Source organism: Hippoglossus hippoglossus, chromosome 15, assembly GCF_009819705.1.
Source record: "Hippoglossus hippoglossus isolate fHipHip1 chromosome 15, fHipHip1.pri, whole genome shotgun sequence".
Lineage (NCBI taxonomy): Eukaryota > Metazoa > Chordata > Actinopteri > Pleuronectiformes > Pleuronectidae > Hippoglossus > Hippoglossus hippoglossus.
Genome location: NC_047165.1, coordinates 4,590,339 through 4,614,100, shown reverse-complemented (window position 1 = coordinate 4,614,100; position 23,762 = coordinate 4,590,339). Strand labels below are relative to the sequence as shown.

The following is a 23,762-nucleotide window of genomic DNA, read 5'->3' as shown; positions in this document are numbered from 1 at the left end:
CAGAGGATGATTTCTAAACGATCCTCAAGTAACAGAAAAGGAAAAGCTCACTGGGAATTGAACCCACAACCCTGAGGGTTTAGTTACAGGTAACTATTAAGTAACTACTGTATGACTACAGTTATCAATGAGTTAAAATTTTTAATTTAGATGGTGTAAAAATTAAAAAAATTTATGAACAGTAACAGTTCCACCTCGTCGTCGCTCTGAAAAAGAAATCCCTGCTCTTACTTTTCACCATCGCTGTTCCTCCATTGTAGTATCTTTTTTTACCTAAACAACCAACTGCAGAGGAGACAATCTATTTCCTGTTTACACCACATGATCAGTGTACGTGAATGGTCATGTGACATGTGTTTTTAAGGTGAGTAGTATGGACGGGGATTCATTCAGATGCAGAGCAAAAACTCCCTTGTAGCCTTAGTGTAGTGAGCTCAGAGCCTTGAGTTAGCTGTAATTTGTTTATCTCTTTGTGTGTGTGTTTAGTGTGTGTGCGTCAGATAAGCGAGTGGACAGAAACAAAGTGTAATTTCATTAGAGGTTGACTGGAGATTTGAGCAGCTGCAGCTACAAACTGGAGGATTTACTTCATCAATTCCTCTCCTCTTCATTTATTGCGTTACAGCAGGACCGATTACCCAGCATCCACAGGGGTGTCACAGGTTTAAGGTCTGACATGTACAGTAAACATTAATGACATGCAGCCTCAGCTACTTTATATCAATATGAACCAATCACTGACTGAATAAGCCATTAATTTTGGTCCTGATGCTGTCACACTTTCCCGCCGACCTGGAGACTCTCGGTGTACAGAAAGACATCGAGTCTGGTCACAGAGTAATAAAAGTAATAAAGCAGCACGATGTGGTTCAGACCCTGAAGGTGTTTTTAATCACTCTAATCACCATAGAAACAGGTCTATCCATCACCGGCACAGTGTTGCCTTTGTCCTACAGCTGAGTCATAAAACAAATACACTCAGACCATAAAAATAACATTATGATCATAAATCACACTGATGATGGAGTGGACGCTGGACATTCCCTGTGCAGTCCTCCCAGTTAAACCAGTTAGCTGCTGCTGAAAAACAATGTCTCCTCTGCATCCACAAATGGCTGCGACTAAAAATCCTTTTCCATTTTCCATCATCGATTGATTGATCAGCTTTTCAGTCTAAAGAATGGTGGAAACTGCTCGTCACAACAGTGTAAAAAAAAAAATTCTTTTCAAACAAAATGTATGCACATTTTAATATTTTCATTACATAACTCAACCGATAAAAACCTGCCCGTGTTTTTACTGACACATCAGTGTCTGCGTTTATGTTTTTTATTAGAAAATGTATATTTTACAGAAAAAACAAAGCACAAAAGATGAGTATTAGTCTATATTTTACTTTTAAAAAAGTAGGTTATATTCTAATTCAAGTTTTGTGTCATGATTCTCACTATAAAAAGGTAAGAAAAAAGTATCATAAGCTGCCATCTTTAGATTGTTTCAAGTCTTCTGCCAGTCTACTGATCTCTGCCGCTCATTAATACCAGCCCTCCTCTCCACTGACTCCTTGTTCTCTTCCCCTTTCCTACTCAAAATGTTACACACAAAAAAACACACACCAGGAAATATAAGCTCCGATAGCGTCCTCCATGGTGAATGTGAGACCAGAAACCAAAACACTGTCGCACTGAGTTGTTTGATTCTCCAGCCTCATTTGCTGTCAGTCCTTTCTAACCGACTCTCTACAAAAACTGAAACTGAGGTCACCACAGCCAATCAGACTCCGATGTTCAAAGTTTCTTTATGTTTTTAAAAACGCCATTTTCTGCCTCAGCTGCTGCATCACTGGTTTGATCCCAGTATGAAGGAGTGGAAACTGGGAGACACTGAAGCTCTGACAACTTTCCACAGAGACATAAAAACATTAAACTCAAATATAACTGTAATTGTAGCAGACAGAATACTGGCGCTGTGCGAGTGTGTGTATATGTGTGGGTGGTCTGGTCTGAGGCTGGACTCCGTGACGGGAGGCCGAGATGGTTTCATCCACCGTGTTGCCTTGGAAACTACAGCCAGGCCATGGAGCTGTGCACGTACCATACACCGACAGAGGTGGTCCTGATTTCTTTGTGAACTTGTATGAGAATAAACTCAAAGTGCAAAAGCAGAAAGTTACGGATGCAAATTCAGATGGTACTAAAGATTTGCTCAGACTTTTCAGTCGGTAAGGAAGCAGGTTTAAAATCAGCTCGCTTCACACTGACCTGCTTAAAATTGTCTGAGGACAGTGATGAGTGACAAGTTCAGACAGGAGGAAAGGCATCTGATGGCCCTCAAGAAGGGTGTGTTTTATTCTGTGTGTGTGCTACAGCCCAGGCCACAGGTTTATGTGACTCAAAGCTTTGATAACTTATGACTTTAGTCCAACCTCTCAGAGCTGAACACCAGATCGATATAAGTCTGAGCAGTTACAGCTTTTGTTTGTACGACCAGAGCAGTAACTCTGGTCAGGTTTGTAAAATGATAAAATATGTAAATACAGATTGAAAATGTGGCGTCAGAAAATGGTTTTAAATTTTTCTCAGTTCTCTTTTTCCAGAATAGTTAACGACAGCCCAGGAATATTCCTTCAACCACATGTAATAGTAATAACGCATTCTTAGCTTCTTAAGCCTTCCACAGAAGAAGAAGAAGAGGAGGAGGAGGAGGAGGAGGAGGAGTGAAGCTCACCACACTGACTCATAAACCAGTCACAGGAGTGTCTGAGGAATTTATGACCCAACTGCAGAGATTCTGATAAAGAGCAGAATTCAGACCCTGTCGTCCACTGGGGGTGCGTTCACTGAGCTGCAGTCAAGATAACATCAACTCCAAAAACACTCAAACAGCCGTGGTTATTTCCACATATTGGTCACTTCACAAGAGGACTGTGTTTGATTTAAATGCACTAATATAAATAAACCTCTGGAAGGAAATTTCATACTTCTACAGAAAAATTGTGTCAGTGACAAAACACATCTGCAAAAAATAAAACTAATAATGTGAGAATATAAACATAAGAACCCATTTCTTTTAAAAAAACGTAGCAATAGTTTTATGTTGTCTGCGGAGCAAAGATGTTCAATTAAAATCTAGTTATTTATCGTAGCATCTGAAGATCCAGCTGTAAAACGAAAACAAGTCCGAACACAATCAACGCACCAAAGTACTCCGATTTGTCAGTTTCTCATTTTTTACCTGGGATCCTTCAGAGTTTTAAATGTTCTATGTAAAATCTGTACTTTTGAGTCGGTTGTTAAAAACACACTGTCGCAGGTCACCAGGTTGTACTTCAAGCCGAGCCAGGCCGGGCCAATCGGATCCGAGCCGAGCGAGTGAGGGAAGTGTGCTGGGCGGCATGTGGAGGGCAGGGGGGGGGGGGGGGTGGGGGGGGGGGGGGGGGGGGGGGGGGGGGGGGGGTGGGGGGACTGCTGAAGGACATATGGGAGTGATTTTGTGCTGCAGACTGGACGGCTCTGTTTGAAACAAAGGCACCAATCTGCCTCATTTCAACATACATACAGTCACGTACTCGCAGGAAACTCATCGCGTATGGCAAAGTTCTCAGGAAAAAGTGACTCCATCACAGCTGATAGACGGAGGTTTGCAAGGATCATCAGAGGATTTGAGCTTTTAAGGAAACAAAAGCAGCTCTTGACTCATCAACAAGTCTTTGGGTGTTAAAGAAACAGTGCGACATGAAACATTTAGAAACTGTTTAGCAGTTTCTGAACCTTTTCTTGACTTTGATCAAGTTTTAGGTCAAAGATCCCGAAAACCACTGTTATTTAAGGCATCAACTAACAATTATTTTCATTAATGTGATTAATCAATTAATCACTTATTCTTTGAAAGGTCAAGAAATTAAAACAATCCCATCATAACTTCTCAGAGCTGAAGTTCACGTCTTTAAATGTCTGGTTTTGTTGATATTGTTTAAATAAAATTGCTTGAAAAATGATCAAAATAGCTGTCAAGTATCTTTTCATCAATCAAATTGTTTGTTTTAACACACGATCTTTCCTCACATGACTTCATCTTTTGCACACAAAGTCCAACCCACATTCCAGATGTTTATGTCAAATACTCAACCTATAACACACACAATTACACACACTTTTTTTCTCTTTACAAAGTATTACTTCACCTATATCACACACACACACACACACACACACACACACACACACACACACACACACACACACACACACACACACACACACACACACACACACACACACACACACACACACACACACACACACACACAGAGATGGAGACACAACCTTCAGGCTCTGTGTAATCAGCGCTCTTCCTGCTCTCCTGTACCGAGGTTATTAATCAAACCAGATGACAGCTCAAATGACCCAATCACAGCCTGCAATTAAAAGCCAGGAAGCCTCCTGATTGGCCTACGCTGCCATCAGTTCAGCTCAGGGGGTCAAAGGTTAATCTCCTCTAAAACAGGGGAGATGGGTTGGGGGAGGTTTGGATAATCAAGTTATAAGAAGTAATCACTGGTGCCTGTGCACAAAAAAGTCATGTTTATGTTTTCTCTCTCTCTCTGTGTGTGTGTGTGTGTGTGTGTGTGTGAGTGTGAGTGTGAGAGAGAGAGAGAGAGAGAGAGAGAGAGAGAGAGTAACAAAGGGAGCAGAGAGCCAACCAGTAATGTTTTTCATGAGACCACAATAAACATCCTGCAGACGTTACACTGACTGAAGGGAACTGAGCTGGAACCATGTGTAAGTGTGTAAGTGTGTGTAAGTGTGTGTGTCTTTCCATACCTGAATGGTGGCTCCATGGTTGAACAGTGTGTGTGTTGGTGCACAGCTCCATGGGAATTGTAGACTTGAAGCAGAGGTGGCCGGCCAAATTTAGGACAACATCACGACCACCGACCTGAAATACAGAGACCAGGAAGAAACAAACATGTTAATAATCAATAATCATCAGCCTTCGAGATAAATAACATCCATCCAATGTCAACTCATGAGCTTCCAGGAGTGAACTGGAATATCTCCATGATTACGTTGTTTATCTGAAGTGGTCTCTGCCCCACTTGGAACATCAACTAAAATTCTGTGTTGGCATTTTCCTGGAAATTGAACAACTCCAGATATTTAAACTGACACTGAGTGAAGTGCAGCTAGATTTACTGCGGTCAGGTGCGATACCAGGTAAACATGTAAGAACTCTTTAGCATCTGGTACAATGTGCACCTCTGGGAATGTCACATATAGTTTAGATATGATAGATATAAACATGTAGACGAAATATAAATATGTTTACTTTTACAGCTTTTATGTGATGTGGTTCAGACCGTTTAATCATAACAAATATCTGTCCTGTTAAGATCAGTCATGCTACAGTGAAACCTAAGTAAGGAATCAGTCAAGGACGACTGTAATCGACAAGTCACTAAGGGGAACACCATTAAGAGCCATGGGAACCTCTCAAATCCAGCAGATCCTAGATTCCCCTCAAGGATCATTGGAACCCTCTTAAAATATCTCTCTCTCTCTCTCTCTCTCTCTCTCTCTCTCTCTCTCTCTCTCTCTCTCTCTCTCTCTCTCTCTCTCTCTCTCTCTCTCTCTCTCTCTCTCTCTCTCTCTCTCTCTCTCTCTCTCTCTCTCTCTCTCTCTCTCTCTCTCTCTCTCTCTCTCTCTCTCTCTCTCTCTCTCTCATCTGTTGCATCAGAAAAAGAAGCAGAGAGAAGGCAGCCTGAAAACCAGCAGGAAATACACACACACACTTTTTAATCTAGCCATGTTTTTATTATGTAAACATATTTCTCTCATATTCCGGTTAATACATTTAATTAGTGTTATTACTTAAATGTTTTCAGGCTCTAATGATCACACGTCCTCAGACTGTCCATCGCTGCAGCTCCTCTTTTCAGCCTCTGTCTCAAACACTTGGTTTTAGCTCCTGTCTCTTTAAGACCCTCCTCCTGATAAAGCCAGGTCCGCTCCGATTGGCCAACTGGCCCACTCCGTTGTGATTGGTCAACGACTTCCAGCAACTGTAGGACATGAAAGCTCTCACTCTACCTGCTTTGTTATGAGGCCTGCCAGACTAAATGTGGGGCATCGTGACATCACAATGATACAGAGGGTTGGTCCAGACGACTGACGAGGTGTTTCAGGAGCGTCAGTGTTTTCTGTGCAGGAGAGAAACTCCCTTTGCCACAGACATGTTAAAAAGTCCATTCACATAAAACCTATATGAAACACTAGGGCACTACACTGAATTCCAACACCACTCACGTAAACACTCGCTTAACGCCTTGGGAACCTCACTAAAGTCCTGTGCATCCCATCGCCATCTACTTTCATCTTATCACTGAGTCTCTGCAACCCGACAGCGACTCTTGCATCACATCACATCTAATTCAACCCGTAAGACAAAAAAACCCTCAAGATCTGATTAAAACTTCATCCAAGATTCCTAAGACCTCCTCAAGGACCAATAGAATCACCCCACAGACTTGCACAAGCTCCTACAGGACGCCTGGACATGAGTCCACTCCATCATTAGATCAGTGTGTGCGTGGCTTGTTGTCGTTTGTAAGGAGATAAGTGGAGCAGTGTGGCTGACAGTCGGCGCGTCCTCCTTATCCTCGCCAACACAGAAACCTTTTTATTTGACGGCACAGAGCTCCTCAGAGGAGGCTTTATTTAGTCAGGGAGGCAGACGTCAGGAGAGTTAGTTAATATTCACTCAGAGAGCAGAGAGAACCAAACACCAGCCGACCACTTCAGAGTCTGAGACACTGAGCAGGATGCTGTTCACACAGCTGCAGAACTATCAAAATAAAAGTGGGCAGTTCAAATTCCTAAACCCGAATTATACTACAACACAACACTACTACGACCACTGCACAACCATGAGCCAGATAAATGCAGTTTGTGCTGATGGTGGCGCTGCAGGAAAGATCATTAAAAAAGGGTTCGTCCTCTGCGGTGAAGGAATATCCAGCGTAAAATTCTACAAGATCTGTACTGATGTTTACTAATAAAATGAGGTTGAAATCACTGTTGAGGTCTAAGGTCGGGGTGGCAGTGAGTGGCAGCTTTTTCAGGAGGGCGTGGAGGCTCTGGCGTTACACGACACCACCCTGCTGCCGCCAAAACTAACACACTCAGCTGGAAAATGTACTCAAGACAGTGTGGAAAAGTGTGCTGATGAGCTGACCGACAGCTCCACAGAGTGTGTGTGGGAGAGAGTGTGTGTGTGCGTGCGTTTTCAGCTCAACCCCAGGGGTTTGAAAAAAAAAAAAAAGAAAAAAAGAAAAGCAGTGGGGATTCAGCCGCTGATTTATTATAGAACAGACGAGGAGAAAATAGATGTCCGAAGACGGGGGCTGAGAGCGGTCACGAGGTTGGCGAAAAAACAGCTGCGGCCTCCCTGTCCAACACACACACACACACACACACACACACACACACACACACACACACACACACACACACACACACACACACACACACACACACACACACACACACACACACACACACACACACACACACACACACACACACACACACACACACACACACACACACACTGGTGGTGCCAAGAAAAAGAGACAGACGGAAGGGAAAACAGATCCTGCTCTCCCACACACAAGGATAAACTGAAGTGAAACAGCTCTGCTTTTCATTCAACTATTTTTATGTGAACTATGATGAACACAAACAGCTGAGTGGAAACAGATAAGTAAAAAAGTGAAAAACTTCAGGATGGTAAAGAGAAAACTTTGCTGGAGAATAAATCAGGCTGTTCATTTACTCACACGGTACAATAGCTAATAAAGTTAAGACAAATAAATCAGCTAATTCAATGGATAAAACATCAAATATAAAGAGGAGTAGAAATCAATGCGGAAAATAATTTGCATTTCTGCTTATATTTTATGTTAAAAAAATGTATTGTCTTAATTCAAGTTCTATATATTTGGTTGCATTTGTTTTCTTTTTATTTAGTTATTTATGATAAAGTTTATGGTCAAACTTTAAATTATCAAACCTCAATAACATTTTGGTCATAAAGGTTTGATAACGACGTCTTAGAAATCATTGACAATTTTTATATATTAGTACCAGGAATTAGTAACTCCTTGAAATTGGAGAAGAAGAGGATGTTTAACAGCTTCATAAAATCTGTGTAACTCGCTGAGGGAAAAACTTCTGTCATTTCAATTCAGTGCATTTCATGCTTGGTTTTTTTTCTAATTCACAAAAGAAAATACTAGAATCAAAGCCGGCCTGAGGGAGAGATGATGATGAAGAAGATGGTGCATCACTGACTTCACTTTGCTAATGTGCAGTCTAGCCTCAGTGGAAGCTGCAGTGTTCACGTCCCTCTGGGCCGTTTATACCCGCAAACAGAGGAACCGGCTATTTAAAGGAAAAGCAACAGTGGGAGAGAGACGCAGGGAAACAGGAAGCAGAGGGAAAATCAATATGAGACGCTGTCGACTTCTTCACTGGACATTTTCTGCTGCTTTTTCACGCTCACTGCTCATTTCTCAAATCTACATGAAAAAACACAAAAAGGTCCCAAACCTCAATAATACAAATACTTCAGATAATATCTGACTGAAAGCAGCTGCAGCACAAGTGGAGACAGATTTTTATGAAACAGACGCACATGCACACACACACCTGACCTTATTGTTTACACCACATGAGCAGGAAAACAAATACTGAGATGAAGAGCTGGACTTTTCCAATCCTGCACAGACTGTGAGGTACTTTGCTCTGAAAGACACTTTCCTGTCATCCAACCTTGTATCGAAGTAGGCTCACACATCAGAAGTGAGGTTATTTTTCAAGTTTCATTTGTTTAACCTCAACTGTTAAAGCTATTATTTAAACCATTTAAATCATTAGTTTGGAAGCCTGTAGCAGCAAAGTAGTTTGAGTTCCACGTCTGTTTTGAAGTGGAACCGATGGTTAAATTTAAATTCCAGCGTTGTGAGCGACGTGTCAGATGAAGGTGTGAAACCACAATGTAAGGAGAAAGCTGTGAAACCAGTCCTCACGTAAGAGGCAGACGGAGGTATGCAGCCAGTGATGACACATAAACACACAGAAATACAAGCTGAGCTCCAGAGTTTAAAAAAAAATCGGCTCATATTCTCCAGCTTGTTCAAACTTGATCGTTTATCAGCAGTATCAATATCTTTCTGTTTTAGAAACCAAACCAATTGCCATTCACGCAAGTGTTTTAGCTCAGAATCAGAGTTTTCAAACTGAAACGGCTTGAGCAGTGTTTCCAAACTTCAAGAACTCCTAAGTAGTCTGGACACATGGTGAAACCATAGCAACAGAGTTACGTTAAAACTAAATTGTAGTTGTGTGGATGTAGCCAGAGACACGTTTTTGAAGTCTTGGTTGAGTATCTGAAGACATCACAGTGGAAACATCATAGTAAAGTTAGTATTTTTGGGTTTTTCTGTTGCTCAAATGAAACAAAATATTATTTTTCCTGTAGAATATTGTGAAAGACATTTTCTACAGTGAAGAATCACTGCTTCAGCGAATTGTTGCTCTCTCTGCAGCACCTTTGTTCACGGCTGTTGTAAAAAGTATGTCAGGCCACCGACAAGTCACCAGACCATAATTCTTGACTCTTGTTTATCTTGTTATCTTGTGACGCTTGTTTAAATTTCTATCACACTGTGATACCACGAGCAAAAACAGCTCCTTCACAGCAAAAGGTGGTTCATTCAGAGCTGCAATGATATTTGATAAAGGTACAATTATTTTTGATGATAGATTATTTGTGCCTTAATGTCAGCTGTTTTTCTTTGTTTTATCAAATAGTTACCCATTATCTAGTTAGTTGCAGCCCTATCACACGTTTTACCTGGTTTTGTCAGCTAGCACCACCTCCAGAACTGTGCATGCTATTAGTAGCAGTTCAGAAAACCACATCTACTTTTATCCCTTCACTCCAACTGCAGTAAAAACGTGAGTAACCATGACCCGAGGAGGCCAAAACACTGGTTTATTTCCTCCTCAGCCTCACTGTTTTCTTAATCTAATAAAAGCATCTTGTTGCCAGGAAACATCTGAACACTTGCATCGTTTTATTATCTGTTGCTAGAAGGACTCCCCGCCTGTGTGTGTGTGTGTGTGTGTGTGTGTGTGTGTGTGTGTGTGTGTGTGTGTGTGTGTGTGGGGGGGGGGGGGGGGGGGGGGGGTAGGAAGTGGGTAGGAAGTGAAGGGAAGCATTCAGATCCTGATCGCAGCAGTTAAAGCCGGCAGCTTTCATAAAACCAACAGAGGAGAGAGGAGAGCTGAGGGACGAGTGTGGAGGTTGGGAGGAGGGACTAATGCCATCAAAGTCAACCAGCAGCCAGAGCTAATTGAAATTAAAGACCAGAAACGAGGGAGGGAGGGAGCAGCGCTGCATTCACAAGAGCCGGGGCGGAGTGGGAAAACTCAGCAATGAGGTTTGTGTGCTGGGCTGATGTTTCCTCATGGCTACAACCTGCAGGACGGCCAAGAATATTAAACCACTGCCTGCTGCGTAGAGTTTGGCCTGAGAAACGTCCTCCTGCAGTTCGCCAGACTCCAAAGTGTGGATTCAGAAATTACCAAGACAAAAAGATTTTTTTCTTGGTTGCAAATCCCTCTTCTCATAAAGTTTTCACAGCTACTTAAAAGAATAACATAAAATAATCTCTGTTGCTTTGTGGAATTAATCTATTAATAACAAACAGTACATAACAATGATAAAGTTCCAAGCACTTTCTGATTTCAGCCTTTTCTTGGACCACAAACACACCAAGTGGCCACACCCCTCTCTCACAAAACTGCCTAAGTCAACCACAGAAAGCATCTGCTCTTGTGAATAACGGCGATATCTTCACCACTGATCACTGTGAAGTCGATCAGACGCTCTAATCCAGGTAGAGAAGGAGATGACTGTGTTACTTGCGAGCTGACAGGGGGTCAGGACAATGGGGTCAGGGGGCCAGGGGTCGGGATGGAGGTCAGGGGCCACCGTCACTTCAGAGGGTTTTCTGCACCTATCCGGCAGGAGGATTAGTGAGAAAGCAAAAGCAAATCTCCCTCAAGAATGAAGAAGGAACTCGACTCAACCAGACCTCCATGTGGTGCTCTGGTTCCGTTTGACTGTTCCTGCAGGTTAGAAACACCGATTTAGAAAGTTATTAAGAGTTATTTGTTATTGAATCAAGGGCTTTGACTGTCCTCTTTATGAAGTAGACCTTTGGTTTACTGTTGTATTATTTAAAATCCTTCAAACAAGAGAGATTTCCTAAATGGAACAATTACATTTTTAGTTTGTTTTAGATCATTACGATTTCTACATAAACCCAAGTGTTGTTAAACTGACAAAATCACTACACACATTAAAGAAGTCAAAATATGAGATGAGGGTTTTAGGTCATCTGCTCTTAATGAAACCAGGGGAGTTAAAAGTCAGAAGTTTAAACCACAATAAATGAGAAGAAGCCACAAAGAGAGTGATCCTGGTTCCTGTTCAAAGCTTAGAAAGAGGCACTGCAGCTAATTTCCAGATTATATTATGAAATAATTGTAAGAAAATAGGGAAAATATGGCCTTTATATAATATATTAAACAGCCAATTAACAAAGTACCTGCTGATTAATCGGTGGACTTAATGAATCAATGGACAAACTGTTCAGGGTGTCTGTTGTAAGTATAACTCCGAGTACTCTCTGAATGCGTAGATCAATTTATTTCTTTGAATGTAAAATATAATAAACTGAATCAGGTGTATGATACAAAACGTGGTCCGAGTGGTCTACAACGCAGCATAGAGGAACAACAGTGTACAACAATGTTTCACTGACTTCCAGAGACAAACACTCAAGCGAAAAACCAAGCTAGAGTTAGTTACTGCAGTAAGTCATTGTTCAGTGACGAGGTTTTGTCGTGACGGAAGAGAAAACATTGGTGTGAGCTATATATAAAGATCTGACTCCATCCCTGAGGTCCGCTCAACCTCTCAGATTTTTTGAACTCTTGAGGAATGCAGTTGTCTTCCCTGCTGTCACACGACCACACAAAAACACACACAATCTCATTTTCACAGCGAGTGGAAAAGTCAGGTTTGACTTAAAATAGAGGCGACCACAGCGTGCAGAAGAGGAGAATGTTTTCTGTCGGACCAAACAGGAACATTCTGCTGCCGCTGTGGTCGGGGCAATCTGAATTATTCACTGGGATGGGCTGAGTGTATTTAAGGCAGAGATCAATACCATTAAAGGACGACTGGAGCCGCTGGAGACGGTCAACATGGACGCTGATTCGACCTTCAGCTGAAGTCAGGGCAGAGAACCGAGTGTCGCACAAAGATCTGTTTGTTAGACCACAAGAAATCTGGTTTGAAAATATTGAGAATATCTTGGCACAAGTGAACAAACAGTGTAAGATTTGCACAAGATGTGAGCTACAATAATTAAATTTAACAGCTAGGTTGTCGTGAATGTAAGTTTTCCAATCATCAGAGTCAGAAAACTGATAATTTATATTTTGTGCATTCAAGGAATAACAAATTAGGGCTGAAACAAAAACTAGTTATTTATCGATTATTCTGTTATTATCATTCAGTTTAAATCTATAGCTGTTTTCAGATATAAACTCGGTAAAATTGGGTGTGGACATTTTCTTTTTTTTTGTGGGAGTTCACATATGAAGAGCCTGAGGTTGCAGGAGACAGGACATGAAATATCAATAATAAATGAGTCTCTAACTGTCCCTGCAACTTGTTGTTGTCAGTCCTTCTCATCCTGATATAATTATTTTCTTCCAGTTGTGCATCTGAATGACATTATACTCGGGGGCTGGCAGGAAAAGTTCCAGAAAATGCCCAGAGCAACTGCCTCGGATATTTGCTTTCTCACATAAAACCCCATTTCATGAATATTTTTGACAAAACAAGACACTTAAAACTCTTAAGATACAGTGATTGATATTTTTTCCTAATTTCTGAAATTTAGAGTCATTTTATAACTGATTAGCTGTTGATAATGATAAGAATAGTTAGTTGCAGCTCCCACTACTTATAAAAAGGGCTTCCATTTTATTGAACCAGTGATCCTCAGTAAGCAAAACTAAGAATCTTTTAAATTAAATTAGAGCATAAAGACAGAAAATAACAAAACACAAACATGACAGACTGCTGCTGCTGAAGCTACAAGTGTCTATACAATTACAAACAGCAGCACGGGAGCGGCCCCACTGCGTTCCCTCCCACAGACATTTCACTGATTTGAGTCCAGGTTCAATCCTCAGCTCTGGTCGTCTGGACAAAAAAAAAAGTCTCCCTCAAGCAGTTTCACCTTTGCCACACATCCAGGAGAATGAATACACACGGTGCAGGATATAAAATATCTCTGCAGGGATGGAGGGGGAGGTGAAGAAGGTGAAGAATCATCCCTCTGTGTGCTCAGCCCTCATTTACTGCCTTTATTTATCTGCTCTGCTGCAACCGAGAGGCTGGACGTACGATGGAGGAGGAGGAGGAGAGGGGTGGATTGCATGTTTTCCTCCTCGGCTCAGCCACTCTGTCTCCAGGCCGCCGGGGGGGAGGGGGGCGAGGCAGACAGAGGAGAGCACTGGAGATGTGAAACCTGATCTCCTTCCCTCCTTCCCTGCCTCCTCCCTTGCTCCATCCCTCCTCCACCTCCACCACTGCCACCTCGCCAGAGCCTCGAGACTCCCTGAGTAATCTGATCCTCAGCCTCAGAGACTGGAAACACACTCCAAGAGAGAGGGAGAGGTGGAGGAGGGAAAAATAAAAAGGAAGAAATGGAGGAGGGGAAAAAAAGAGAAGAGAGGGATAGAAATAGAGCAGAGTAAAGAGAGAGATCCCAAAGCTCAGCCTCCAAGACTGGAAAGAGTCCCAGGAGAGAGAAAACTGAGAAGAGGTAGAGCGGGCAGAGGAGGGAAAGACTGAAAAGAGGAATGGAGAGAAGTGAGGGGAAAAGAAACATGGATGGAAAAGGAGGAGAGGAAAAAAGAGAGATGTTTCAAGTCAGACAAGAAAAAGAGCGTCTCTGTTTGAAAACTATTTTCAAAATTCTAATTAACACTTTAAATCAGAAGGAATTTTTAACAGATTCTAAAAACGAGCCATTGAATTCAAAAGAAATGTAAAATCTAAAATGGAGAACAAAGACCAAAGTGAAAAGCGAGGATATGTAGAAAATGAAGAGAAGGAAAAGCAAAGAAAACTGAGAATTTAATAACACACCATGCAAGGTGTTGGGTCTATTGCCTTGCTCAAGAAAACACATTAGGAAGAGCTGGGAATTGAACTGCCAACCATGAGAAGATAAGATAAGAAGTATGAACCCAACAAACAAATCCGGAGGTTTAAACACACGGCTCAACTACTAGATAATCTCTGATTTAAGAAACACAGCGACGCACCAACAAAGGAAGTGAGGAAGAAGCAATCAATTAATCCACAAAGCTGCAGATAAATGATTTATGGCCTCATGTTTTAGCACAACATGGACTTTTACTCTACTGACTTTTACAACTCTGGAAACAGCAGCTATAGCACAGCGCTACATGCTATTGTTTTACGACTCCAGGCCCTGGACTGTGCCACAACAACATCTGACTCTGCTCTCTGTGGCAGCAGAGTTAAAAGCCACTGGCTGATAATGGATATTTCCAAAAGCAGCGCAACACTCCCCCACCAGACTCCAGCAGCATTAACTGGACTTTTCCTGGACGCTGGTCTGGTCCCAGTACAGAGGTCAGGGCTGAACAGGCTCTGGTGTCAGTTTATAAGAATAGATCTGCTGCTACAAAACAACACCCCAGGACTTATCACTGAATGATACACAATCAGTGGACAAAGAGATGAGACAGGTGACAGGGCGTCTGCGTCCTCTTGAGGATGGACATCAGCTTTCAACCTTTGTCCGTCTCTGAAGACACAATCATCTCCTCGTTTATTTGAGGAAAACCCCCAGAAAAGCTTCCACACTGGCTCCACAACCACAACTAATGTCTGTGACACTGAAGAGGAAACATCATCCATGAAAACACTATGGTTGGACCGTACATGAGAAAAACACCTTCACACTGTTTACAGAGTAAAAGTCTGTCATTGTATCAGTGGGTCTTTGGTTTAAAAAATACAAATAAATAATTATGAATGTTGTGTTCTGTCATTACGTCTGACTTACACAGCGAGAAGTGCAAATTCAATTTATGTGTGTGTTCAGTGAAATCAGTGTTTGACAACTATACAGAGGAAACTTTTTACGAGAACTTAAGAGATTTATCGACTGCCATGGAGTTTTCTGCAGATTCAGTTAAATTCAAGACTTTTCTAAACCACACAGACTGCAAACAAATACTTATTAAGTCTTAAAAATTCTCTTTTCAAGCAACATTTCAAAAAAACAAAACAAGGTCGAGCTTCTGAACTCTTCAGATTTGCCTTTTTCTGACTAACTTGAAAGAAAATAGTAATTGTTGAAAGTTGATGAAAGTTAACAACAGTTGCTGTTGTCGTGCGTAATATACAACTTGTGTGTTGACAGAAAAAACACTGAAGAGAAGAAAGAGGTGATGAAAACTCAACTGCTCCAAGTTGCAGAATGTAAATGTATATTTTGTCTTTCTCTCAAACTTCTCTCCTTCCTTCTTCCCTCTCTCTCCCTCTTGTTGTGGGCTGACTGTCTGTCAGTCCGTTATTTCTGTAACAGAGATCCTGGGCTTGGCTGTGGAATGTACAGCTGTCTGGCATATGGATAATACTAGATTTTAATTTCTAACACCCCACCCTCATCTCGCTCTCCCTCAAGAGGGGAGGGAGGAAGTGAGAAAGGGGAGGAGGGGCTGATGGACTGCAAAGGTAGAGGAGATTCTCTGATGGTACAGAAGTCAAGAGTATTTAATATCGAAGAAACAAGATGTCTGTGGAGATTCTCAGTCATCCAGTCCTGTACAGCAGAACACGCAGAGGTAGTAAACACCTCTGAGGGCCACTATGTCCCTGTTTATTGTTCACAGTCACTCAAGATGCATGGACATGCATTCAAACAGCAGGTGTGAACGGTCCTAATCTGAGTCAGCCACTTGAGTTTGAATCACTTGAGACGGATGTTGATGTCGGGTGTGAACAAGCCCAGTGTCTGACCATTTCTGTGACTGTTTCAAACCAACGATCCTTTGTTGACTCACTTCACATGGTAACTGGGCAGAAGTGTGTGTGTGTGTGTGTGTGTGTGTGTGTGTGTGTGTGTGTGTGTGTGTGTGTGTGTGTGTGTGTGTGTGTGTGTGTGTGTGTGTGTGTGTGTGTGGGTGGGGGGATCTCAGCTTCTCCTTTTACTTATTACACAACTATATCTGACGCTTTTCATGTGAACAGCAACTGCAACACTATCAACATCTTCCCGGAGAAACTGTCCAAATCCATGATGTTGTTTGTTTTGTTGCACTATTTGTGCCCTTTGGTCAGTTTCCCTCAGTTTACTGTGTGAACGACAGTAAATGTCTTGATTTTAGCATGAACTTCCCTCTGTATGTTACTGTCCCTCTGCCACAGTGAAACACAGAGTTAATAACGTGCTAATAACACTAGATTTGGAGGTTATACACATGATATGAGGCGTTTGGTCCCCATCTACTCCACAAGTTCTCCAGGAAATGACATCACAGTAAGAAAAAGTAGAAAGTAACATGAGAAGACTCAAGTCAAGTACATGTATTTATATTTGTGGATGAGTACAGTGGTGGAGTAAATGTACTTAGACACACACACATTCCACTTCTGTACCTGACTGATCCTTTCAGGTAAATTAACAGACTGAGCGAGCGCATTGATGCAGCTCATAAAAACAGATAATTCAAAAATAAAGATTGTTTACTATCAGTAGACAAACACAGCAGCAGCTTCCTGTTCGGACCGAGTCCCAAACACACATGTTCAGTTTACTTATGATTTGTCATCCTGAACCTCATCAACTTAAACAACCACCGTCAACAGAAGCTGAATTTTTTTCCTGGAAATCAAAGCAGCTGATTGACAAGTTAATGGGGGGGGGATAAAAAAAAAAAGAAGAGCTGCAGTCATTCGAGCTGGACGACAAACAAAGACTCACAACAGCACAGAGGCTGCATTTGATTCACATCACTCTACATTTAAAGCTCGAAAAATAAACAATCATCAAAGTATTTAACAGATAACAAGATGAGGCCCAGACCCCCACGTCTAAACACACGAGATTAAACAATGTTATCAACCTTTAATATCAGACAACAGCTGAACTCGACTAATGTTGTTCGAGTCTTTCTTACATTATAATATTCATTCAAATATGGTGTAAATTAACAATGTGTCTGATGTGTTCCTTTAAAAGCCCTATAATATTATCATAATTATTTTACTACTTAAAAAGTTTAAGCAGCAAACCCTCTCCAGTATCTCAGCATGCAAAATAAAACATTTAACATTAAACATGATTTGAACAGTAACTAAAGCTGCCTCATTAATGCATCAAAGTAAAAAAGTGTAATATTGCTTTGTACTGGAGTAGAAGTAGAAAGTTGCATGAAAGTACAAGTAAGAGTACCTCTTGTTTGTTCTTAAAGTAATTCCGTACATTTACTTAGTTACTAGCTGGATTGTGCGAGAGGAGCACAAAGTAGTAGTAGTAACAGATCAAAGTGAGTAAAACAAGAGTTATAAGCGTAAAGGTGATCAGATTTAAAGTTAGTTTCGTGACAAAGTTCGCCCACGATGCTAACCAACTCGCTCAACAACAATAAACAACTAACTACAAAAGCTTTAGCGAAGGAAACGACTCAGTTAATAACTAATTACACAACAAACAGTTTTTAATTTGCATACAATTACCTAAACACGTGTCCAGTTTCCACAGAATAAATCTCTGTTCCTGCGAAGCTGGAGAAAAGTTCGCGGGGCTGCTAGCTTAAAGTTTTAACGTTAGCTCGCTACTATTGTTATTGAGCGAGCGAGACCATATTGATCGTGGATCGATGTGTTTTGACTGAACTGGGTCGCGTTAGCTCGCGAGCTAAAGCTAAACTATAATTACAGGCGAGCGGTGTGAAGTATGCAGCGCAGTTAGCTAGCGGAGGAATGCGGCTATAACACGCGATTAACGGGGGAAATCTGCGATAAACTGCGATAAAAAGTTCCCACGTGAACAACTGCGCAGTTTATTTCAGTGTTTGAGGAGAATGTTGTGATTTTAATGAGTAAAAACAGACGAACTCAGCGCTGCGACAAACTTTTATCACGGTAGCAGCCGGAGGGGTCCGTCTATCACCTAGCGCCACCACACACACACACACACACATATATATATACATACATACACACACACACACATACACTGAATCTGTTCGGTAAATCCTGATTGTTTTTGTGGGTTTGTTTCCACATGTCACACACACACAAAATGCAACACAACTCCAACACACAAACTGGTTTAAATAAACTCATAAAGAGGAAAAACACGCAACGTCTCTTCTTAAAACATATCGACAGAGTGCGTTTGCTCCAGTGCGTAGACGGAGCCCAAAAAGTCGGGCTCCGTCCAGCAGGCAGGGAGCGAAGTTAAGGATCGATCCCGCCTTACCTGCTCGTTCCTCCGGCTTCCTTCACTTCGCCTCCCGCGGACGTGGCGCTGCTGCGGACGCTACTTCATGGCAGAGGCTCCACGGTGAGATCCCGGCGGGTTAACGCCGACATTAGAGTGAGATTTCCCGGTGAGAGGAAACGTTTCAGACCGATGGAGAACCAGCCGCTCCAAGATCCTCTGTGACGTCAGGGACGTCTCACTCCGCGGTGAAAATAAGAAACACCAGGGATCTGAGTCACAATCAATTCTTTCAAATCACTTCCTGAAACAAAGATCTATTGATCCTTTTACACCATTTTATCACCGACTCACTTCATCTGTGTTATTATCATTATTCCTATTGGATATTCTAATGTTTTATTTCTGTATTATTGTTTCCATGATCTCATTTAATCCAGTTTCAACTATTTTAAACACATCTTTATTATTGGAACATTCATTAGATGTTGTTTACATATAAACAGTTTTAGTTTCCTCACCAGCTTCATTCTCAGCTTAAAACACAGTGAAGGACAATAAATCCAAATATAATAAGATTAATAAAATACAGACAACACAACCTCCCCCTCAGCATTCAACCACCACTGCTTATCTATAAGTACAGTAGATATTCTCCATGATTCAGGAATAGACTCCAGATAAGATAAATAGACCAATTTGACCTCGTACCAGTATGTTAGATATTCAATGGGTAAAAGATCAAAGTATTTAACAGATAACACTAAAAGAACAAGATGAGGTCCGGACTCCAACTTCTAAAACACGAGATGAAACAATGTTATCAATCTTTAAACTTTTAATATCAGACAACAGCTGAACTAATGTTGTTCAAGTCTTGTTTACATTAATAATATCCATTCAAATATGGTGTGACATATGCTCATATTGATTCATCTTCAATATTCTACACATTATGAATACGAACGCATTCCACTCTGAAGCTGTTGGTGGTTTATTTTCCCATTAAGGTTCAGCATAGTTTAACACTTCCAGTAATCTTTATCTGTTGGTTTTCTTGATGTGTGAAAGTTGTCTCACAGGAGTTATACTGGATCCAGCTTCAGTTCTTTATTGGAAATCAAATTTAACTTTAAAACTACTTTTAGCCAGAGACTCTGTAAAACTCCACAGCTCCATACGTGTGTATAAAGGCTCTAAACACACAGACCATCTCTATGAGTCCATCTTATTTCTGAGTTGAGGGGATGTTATGCAGGAATTTATAGTTTCTGTAGTTCTGTATGTGGAAATATTATATGACCAACATGCTCCCACACATTTGTTCCTTCATCATCTGTCTCCACTCCCAGGTCTTCAGCTCATGTTTGCAGGACGACATCCCAACATGAAGCTTCTGCCACAAACAGTGGAACTGACCCTGATACTGAGAGCTGATCGTTTTTATTCTCCCAACACTGAGGCAGAGTGAGAGCTCTCAGTTGATTTCTCTACTCTGTGCTTCCAATCACTGCTGCGGTGTTCAGAGAAACCTGAGGACTTTTATTTTGAAATCAAACCTACAAGTGATTCAGGCGCCGCCTGGTGGTGGTTCAAGGACCAACAGGCCTACTACTATTACAAGTACTATTACTACTATTACTACTACTATTACTATTATTACTACTACTACTGCTACTAGTAATGATAATCATATTAATAATGATGTTATTCGATACAATTCTTTTTATTTATTTCATAGTCATCTCTCAATTCCTTATTTATTTAATTGGGAAATGTTTTGTATTATATAACGGTTATTTTCCTCCACAAGCTGTTGTTCACTTTACATAAATGAATAAATGCAGATAAATATGTGTTTTTCTATGCACATGTCATATTTTTCAGAATAATTACATTTTCTTCATCAATGAAATACATTCTATTGATTTAATCTGAAGATTCCTGCAGGAAAAAGTAAAAATTATCATAAACATACAAATGTTTTCAAGTGTTTAAAGTTCAGTTTATTCAACTTGCAACACAAATATTCTTGAAATATTCAAAACCTGTTGATGAAATGTAGCAAAGCAGCTGCACCTCCAGCATCGAGCAGAGTCTCAATGTGACGTCAGCTTCTTTCCAACATTTCTTCAGTCGTGAGATGTGACATCGAAACAGTTTCAGTTCATCGACACTAAAACCAGTTCAAACACTCGCTAACACAAAGTTAAACTGTGGCGTCAGAGCTTCACGACGCAGTGACACAAACTAATACTGACGTTGCCTCGTTCGACGTGCTGTGACAAACGGTGACACACTGTTCTGCATGCACACATTCACTCTCTGAAAAACACACACACTCTCACACACACACTCACTGTATAAAATATTCAGAGTAAAAACTGTACACAGGCTCATCAGACCGGGCCGAGTGCACGTGTCAGTCACACACAAGCAGATCACAGATGGTGTTAAGGCACAAAACTCTGCAGAGTCAGTGTGTGAACACTTAACATTTCCCCAAAGAAAGTTGTGTCAAAAATCCTTTGAATTCATCAGTGAACCTGAGGCTGTGTTCACACTGCAAACTGTAGAAACCAGAAAACAAGATTAAACATGTTTATTTACAGCACGATTAAACGTAGGATCTGACACGTGCTTTATATTGGTTTGTTTAGGTGCAGTTCCTCTTACGGCCACTAGATGCTGCCTCGTTGACTGTATATAAAGATGGATGACGACAAAAAAGTGGAGCTAAAATATTCTAGAAATGGGCGACGCCCTCTTCTGTTGGTGACGTCTCAAACTTCAGTGTGATAAGAACAACTTCAAATGACAGAAACCATCTTTGGAAAAGGTTTATGATCGATACGACAGCCAGCCACCAGGGGGCGATCAATATGTTTTGGCTTCACTTCCTGGGAATTGTCACAACGTATATTGAAGTTAACGGGAAACCCTACAGATTTCTATACAAATACAAGGCAATTATTGTTTTACTGACACCTGTGGTTACTAGTGGTAATGCAAGCTATCCAGAGTTAAGCTTAAAGGGCTTCTTAATTTAAATTATATTACCGAGGACAGAAATTCCCTATAGCTGTTCACTGGTGCCTTGTATTTATATGGGAACTGTAAATTGTGTCAAAGTTCAGAAACATTATATTTGTATAGATCTTTTGTGCATGAGATAAAGAAAATAAGTCATATAATGAAGAAAGAGGGTCTAAAAGTCTGCAGTGTGAACTGAGCCATTCAGTGGCTTTGTGGTGAAAACGCCATCATAATAAAAATTCAAGCTCCGACAGTTTGAGAACATTTACAGTGTCATTACAAAATAAATCCATCATCAAAATGCACCTTGTGATGCTGGACATTCACGAAAACAAATACGGATTAAACAACTAATAATCTGACGAGCACCGAGCGCAGCAGTGACGATATATTAGCTTCTCAATAAATATCACACGGTCCAAAAAAAAAAGAGTCAATAAATATTAAATTCAAGGTTATTTGTTGCACCGAAACTCCTGCTACTGCACGTGAAGCCAACGAGGTTAGTAGCTACACGTCAGGTCCTCAGACACGGTCGACGCTCGGCAGCAGCCTCAACTCAGCAGGTTCAAAACATCTGGGTTACATTCACTGTCACTCTCACTTCCACCAACATGTCAGAGCCTGTTCAGATTCAAGGCTCTTCCATGTTTCACCGACTCACAGCTGCAGTCAGACCACATCAGACCGGGTCCACGACTGAGAGCTGAGGCAAACATGTTTTCTTTAAAAGCAAAAACAAAAACAACAGAAAGATAAAAACACTTTTATATTTTAGTATCTACACAAACAGACTCTGGTTTTAAATCGCAGTGCTGAACCAAACGTTCATAATATATATATTTTTTTAAATGATAAAAAAAAGGCACATCAGCAAAGAAACGTCAAAGATATGATGAGAAAAATGTTCTGCAGTTGAAACTGTGGAGTCTCGATTGTGACACAATTAGATTTTATTCGACAGCTGCTTCCTGTCTGTGATGTTTTGTTCTTATTTGTTCTCTTCATGTTGTAACAGCTGTTTTGAAAGGTGCTTCATAAATAAAGGTATAACAATAATAATTATTATATCATAACTGTATTTTTTTCTATGTTAAATTATGAATCTTTTAGTAAATGTTTCATTAGTTCAGTTGTTTTGAATACGAAATTTATATCATAATTATATTGCAATATTTTAATTATATATTTTTATTTAAATGCATTATTTATTAAGTATAATATAAATATTATACATATATATTTATCAATACATTATTTTATTATGATTAAGTACAGAAAAATTCTACAGTATTTTCAATTGGCACTCCCTATTCAAACTCCACATGAACACCAGTTGTTCTCTGGTAGAAAACATCCTAAAAATAGAGTAAATTATAAAATCAGCTGGATGAACAAGAGGAAACATCCACACCTTGTTCTTTCATGAGTTCCTGTTTTTTGAAGCAGATTCATCAGGCAGCGTCGTTTTAAACATGAATATTAATGCACAGAAAATAAAGTCTCAAACCAAAGTGTAGTTTTGCATAAAGAGCGATTTACACACATCTGAAAAAGTTGTCGTCTTGTGTTGCTTCGGCGGCGTCGCCTCCTCTCCCGTGAGGCGGCAGATCCACAGGTCGCTGCTGCGTCTACACGTTGATGGCGTGAGCGTGCTTCTTGCACAGAGGTTTGTCTTTCTTTGAGTAGAAAGGTTGACCCTCCAGGTTCACGTGGCAAACCTGCAGTCACACACACGGACGTGGCCACAATGAACATCTGTGCACATCTCACACATAACGTCTTTCACTTGCTATCTGATCTTTACTCAAACTCTTAAAGTAACACTATGTAACAAATCCACCAAACTCTGTTGAGAATTCTTCATATTTTAAAAGTTTCCTGTTGGAGATAAACTCTGGTTTTTAATAACTTCTGAGTCTTTTTTACAGTTCAGCTTCACTGTTCAACTTGCTGGAGCTGATTCTGACAGTTGAAGCTGTGACTCTCAGTCAGTTCTTCTCACAGGAGATCGAACCCACTCACCAAAGTTACAGAGAACAGACGTTCAGTGAATGAAGGAGGAAACATTCTCCATATTCACACTCACTCA

General features: G+C 40.8%; 2 protein-coding genes across 7 annotated transcripts in view; both read right to left on the bottom strand.

Annotated features, from left to right (window-relative positions):
• Positions 1–18,876, bottom strand: part of LOC117775037 (bone morphogenetic protein receptor type-1A-like) — a 36,816-nt gene extending 17,940 nt beyond the window's left edge. The window contains exons 1-2 of the mRNA XM_034607808.1: positions 18,674–18,876; positions 4,824–4,938 (exon numbers count right to left, since the gene is read on the bottom strand). The gene's annotated coding sequence lies outside the window, so the exon portion shown is untranslated. The remainder of the gene's footprint in view (positions 1–4,823; positions 4,939–18,673) is intronic.
• Positions 18,877–20,617: 1,741 nt separating this feature from the next.
• The window catches only part of LOC117775082 (LIM domain-binding protein 3-like), a 38,187-nt gene continuing 35,042 nt past the window's right edge, over positions 20,618–23,762 (bottom strand). For all 6 annotated transcript variants that reach the window (XM_034607914.1, XM_034607916.1, XM_034607917.1 and 3 more), the window contains one exon: positions 20,618–23,391. In XM_034607914.1, the coding sequence (XP_034463805.1) occupies positions 23,302–23,391 (90 nt within the window). In that variant the 3' untranslated portion in view covers positions 20,618–23,301. The remainder of the gene's footprint in view (positions 23,392–23,762) is intronic.